General features: G+C 45.2%; 1 protein-coding gene across 1 annotated transcript; it reads right to left on the bottom strand.

Annotated features, from left to right (window-relative positions):
• LOC123442690 (probable LRR receptor-like serine/threonine-protein kinase At1g05700) lies at nucleotides 1–4,187 on the bottom strand. The gene is made up of 13 exons (XM_045118805.1): nucleotides 4,071–4,187; nucleotides 3,349–3,904; nucleotides 2,775–3,274; nucleotides 2,540–2,678; nucleotides 2,397–2,468; nucleotides 2,219–2,290; nucleotides 2,050–2,130; nucleotides 1,772–1,932; nucleotides 1,443–1,687; nucleotides 1,246–1,372; nucleotides 1,023–1,085; nucleotides 745–937; nucleotides 1–668 (listed from the first exon to the last, which is right to left on the bottom strand). Exons 1-13 carry the CDS (start codon nucleotides 4,183–4,185, stop codon nucleotides 167–169), a joined length of 2,826 nt encoding a protein of 941 aa, XP_044974740.1. The 5' UTR covers nucleotides 4,186–4,187; the 3' UTR covers nucleotides 1–166.
• Nucleotides 4,188–4,439: the final 252 nt, after the last annotated feature.

Here is a 4,439-nt window from a genome sequence, read left to right as displayed (position 1 = left end):
AAACCGAGGGAATCTTAACTGAAAAAACCATTGAACTAGCCTCTTCATATGGTGATAGCATCACTCAACTACGTATAACAAACATCTTAAAAAAAATCTCACAGAGATCTGATCATGAAATAAGAGAATCCATGGTGGCTAGTTGACTGGATTGGCAAAGATGTCTTCATCGTATTTGTGCAGGACTGGTATCCATTTGTGGACGTATCCTATAATTATGCTCAATCTGAAACGCAATGTTGCTCTGGCGTACATCACTGGACTCGTTGCTGGCAGCGTAGTAACTCATGCTTGGGTCCGTGCCACCACCGCCATGGTCGGTGAAGAATTCATCATCATCTCCTATGCGTCTCTCCTCGAGATCAAGGCACTCCTGTAACTGCATCACGACATCAGTCATGGAGGGCCGTTGCGGGGGCGCTTGCTCGGTGCACATGAGCGCAATGTCCGTAGTCTTCCAAACGGCATTGATGTCATGATCCCCTTGCATACGCATATCTACAACACCCTCAATGTCACCTCGTGCAAGTCGCTGTCGTGTCCAATGGACGATGTTAACAGGCTCAGGGTTGTACAAGATGGCCGGCTTCCCTGTGACTAGCTCTAGCAGCACGACACCAAAGCTGTACACGTCGCTCTTGGTTGATGGCTGCATTGTTCTCTGATACCTGCAGACATGTAGGTTTACTGAGAAACATTATATACTAGAGTATTCTTGGAGGAGAGCGGAAGAGATCACCGTACTCTGGATCTACATATCCTGGTGTGCCGGCACAGGTGTTGGTGGATATATGGGTGCCATCGTCCCAGTTGAAAGCCTTGGACAAGCCAAAATCGGCAATCTTGGCCTCAAGCCTTGCATTTAGCAAGATGTTGGCAGTTTTAACATCCATGTGCATTATAGGTGGGTTACACGCCTTATGTAGGTACTCCAGCCCTGCTCATTACCAGTCCAGCCAATGGTCAAGATTCTTTAAGCGCAACATCTTCAACAAGAGGTGCCTATATTTTCAGTGGTGTACCTTGCGCAGATTCAAGTGCGACTCGCAGTCGTCGTCTCCAGGGTAAACCTCGTCCAATCTTGCCTTTCTCTCAAAAAATATTTAGATGTTGGGTCATACATATAATAGCAAAGTAACACTCCATCATTTTTTAATTTGGTGTGCTCAAGCTATAGTCACACATATCGTATTGCAGATATTAAGCAAATTCTAAATTTATACTATCAAATTAACAATTGCATACCCGCAATATGCTCACGTAGGGTTCCTTCAGGCATGTACTCATAGACAAGTGCCATGTGATCTACATCCTTGCAGTAACCAATCATAGAGACAAGGTTCTTGTGATGAATCCGCGTTAAAACTTGAGCCTGGAGAAGTGATCCGGACTTAGTAAAAAAAAAATGGTACGAATTTCTGTGAAGCAACAAGAACTTCTACCTCTGCGAGGAACTGTTTGACTCCTTGTTTTGAAGAATGAGACCTCAACTTTACTGCCACCTGAGTGCCATTTTCTAGGATGCCATGGAAGACAGACCCGAACCCTCCTTGGCCAAGCACTCGCTGGAAGGTGTTTGTTATCGTGTTCAGTTCCATATACGTGAACCGACGGTTCTCAAGTCGAAGTGAACTATTCCCATCACCATCACTTGCCAGCCTTACACCGATGGTTCCTATGTCGGCAGCTAATGCCACAACAAACATCAAGCTGGGTTTTCATAGATGGGGAAGTGGAGAAGAGAATATTTGTGCTCATTCAAAAGACTCACCTTGCTTTCTTTTCCTATGCCACAGAAAGATTAGTATTGGCACTAATACTAACACTGCAATCACAAGTACAGGAACAACTATGTAGATGGCTAGTTTGCTGCCCCCTTTGGCAGGCTGACATGAGTTGCCATTAGTGCAAAGGCTGGGATTGTTGCCATATCTACAAGAAAATTAATTTTCTTTCTGTGGATTGAAACTCAAATGAAGTTGCTTAACTGAATCTATGGAGTACCAACACCAGGTATAGGATGTAATAAAAAAATATGAAGAAACTGACCTCACATCCAAGGAGCCATCTTGAATCTTTTTGAGAAGTCCAGAAGGAATTGATCCATTCAGCTTGTTGTTTGAGAGATCTCTACATAAAGTAACATACTGACACATGAGTCAAAGAGAACACAAGGGAACGTTCAAATTAACTTGATCACAGTAGTAGCAAAACTTACAAAAGTACTAATGATTGTAATCGTGAAAGGGCATCTGGAATTGATCCTGTCAAGTTGTTGTTTGAAAGATCCCTTCAAAACATTGACCGATATTTTCTTTCAACACTTTTTTTCGAAAATAAAAGAATGCATACTACAAGGAATGGTAAAAATGGTAGATCCACACGACAGAACGTACATGTATTGGACGTCCTTGAGATTTACGAAATTTGGCGATATAGCACCATGCAGACCATTGAAAGACATGTTTCTACAAGGGTGAAAGTGGCTCAATTTTACTTTTACCACACAACATAAGCGGTATAGATATAAATAACTTACACGCTTGTAATCGCTGGAGGTTTGGAAACATCATAACTGCAGGTCAAGCCATCCCAGCCCAAAGCCTTGGGAACGCATGGGTCACCCATCCAGTTCTTGTGCACCTGGTACATCTCCTTGATCGCCGTGATGGCAGATACTGTTAATATATAGAATACCAAAAAAGTATTTTTAGTAACTCGCACAAAAGATAATGACCAAAGAGCTAGCTCATGTATGTGTATGATGATCGCACCGTCCTGTGAGTTTGTGCCCAAGGTGGTGGTTGGGATAGCGGAGAATAGCTCAATGGCGCTTATGGTGGGGGGCAGCGTTGAGTTAGCGGTGGCTACGAGGGAGACCATGTACTGACTATATGGAAAGGGCTCAAGTGAGTAGCGGGAACCCTCCGCAAGGTATGCTGGAGTGAAGGCTATTGTGGTCGCCGTTTTCCCCAGGAAGCCATTAATGTAGATGAAGAACTGCCGTAGTGCATTACGGGGTAGTTGTTGAAGTTCACAAAAGTACATCGCATAGATGTACCCCAGCGAGTGGTCACTAGGGAAACTGTCGAGGCCCAAGGTAAACTCTATGTTCCTGGAGACGTTCCGCGGTGAGATGGCCGTCTGCATCACTGCCTGGGGTGGCTCGAATAGCCTGTCATCAGTGTTCACCTTCATCTCTGTTGATATCTCATTCCAGTCTGTCGCGTCCACAAAGGGGAACCATATCCGGTCATAAGGATCATCAGGGTACCTGTTGGTGTTTCAAGATTCAACAATCGATCAGTTGCGTTTTAGTACGTGGGAGTAATTTAGATGTTCTCTCACCTGATAACTGTTCCATCAGTCGGTCCGAAGTTAAACCTGTGTAGCAGGACCAGGGCCTGTGTCTCGTTGGCCAATGGGTAGAGCTTGGTCTTGAGCGGCCTCAGATCCAGCCCGGAGATGAACGGCGTCCCGCTTTCAGTGTTCATCAAGCAAACCTGGACGGAATCAACCAGCATGACCATGATGGCCTCTGCATATACCGCTGTGTCGGCTTTTGGGATGTTCACCGTCGTCCAAAAGTTAACGCCGATGTAGAGGTCGAAGATGGGTAGCCTGTTGAGGCCATCATAGTTGCCGTACAAGAACTTGCCCCGGATGAGGTACTTCTGCCCGGACACGAGTGAGATGAGAGTGTAGCAATTGCGCGTGCCCCCGGGGAAGCTACGCACGCTGTGCCAGCTCGTGGGAATCGGCGGGTTGATGAACTCCACGGAGATATTGCGGTTCATGCCGGCGTCGGCGTCGATGAAGCCGGCATCTGTTGTGTAGAATAAGGTGGTTTTGTTATCCACATAGCCTGTTTGCCCCGGAAAACCGCAGTCTATGCTTATAAAACCTGCAGTTATAGAGAATGGAGTTGTTCGATATGTGTGTACGTACTAAATTTAATAGGTGAAACCAAGCATTATCTTCCGAATATATATATATATATATATATATATATATATATATATATATATATATATATATATATATATATATATATTGATTGATCAATATACCATTGTTGTCAAGCTGAGCATGAGCATGCAGTCCCCCGCTGGTGGCAGCGGCAGCGAGGCAGAGAAGAAGCAACCGTGCCACCATTGCGATTGTTCTCGGCGTTGGTCGCTCCATTGATCAGTAAGTGGCAACCGAAGTTACCGGCATATATAATATGAACACCACTAGGCTCGGCTCAAGAGATCCACTCGTTCGCGATAGCAAGTATCAGCCGGACCTTGTTTTGTGATGACTAGCTTGCCAGCAAGATCGACGTACGGAAGATTCGTGAGCAGAATTGCCGAGAAGAGATGTTATTATGTGCGACTCTTTTGCGTCCTCACATTAGCGAGCAGCCACCACACGCTCCGCCTCTTATAGACAAGACA

The sequence above is a fragment of the Hordeum vulgare genome, chromosome 3H (assembly GCF_904849725.1).
Source record: "Hordeum vulgare subsp. vulgare chromosome 3H, MorexV3_pseudomolecules_assembly, whole genome shotgun sequence".
NCBI lineage: Eukaryota > Viridiplantae > Streptophyta > Magnoliopsida > Poales > Poaceae > Hordeum > Hordeum vulgare.
The sequence above is the reverse complement of the archived record's forward strand: the minus strand, read 5'-3'. Positions and strand labels throughout refer to the sequence as shown.

Coding starts and splice junctions, on each gene's coding strand:
- LOC123442690 (XM_045118805.1), bottom strand. CDS start 4,185: ATGGAGCGACCAACGCCGAGAACAATCGCAATGGTGGCACGGTTGCTT. Junction 3,905..4,070: donor TGCTCAGCTTGACAACAATG/GTATATTGATCA, acceptor CTATAACTGCAG/GTTTTATAAGCATAGACTGC. Junction 2,679..2,774: donor GGGCACAAACTCACAGGACG/GTGCGATCATCA, acceptor ATATATTAACAG/TATCTGCCATCACGGCGATC.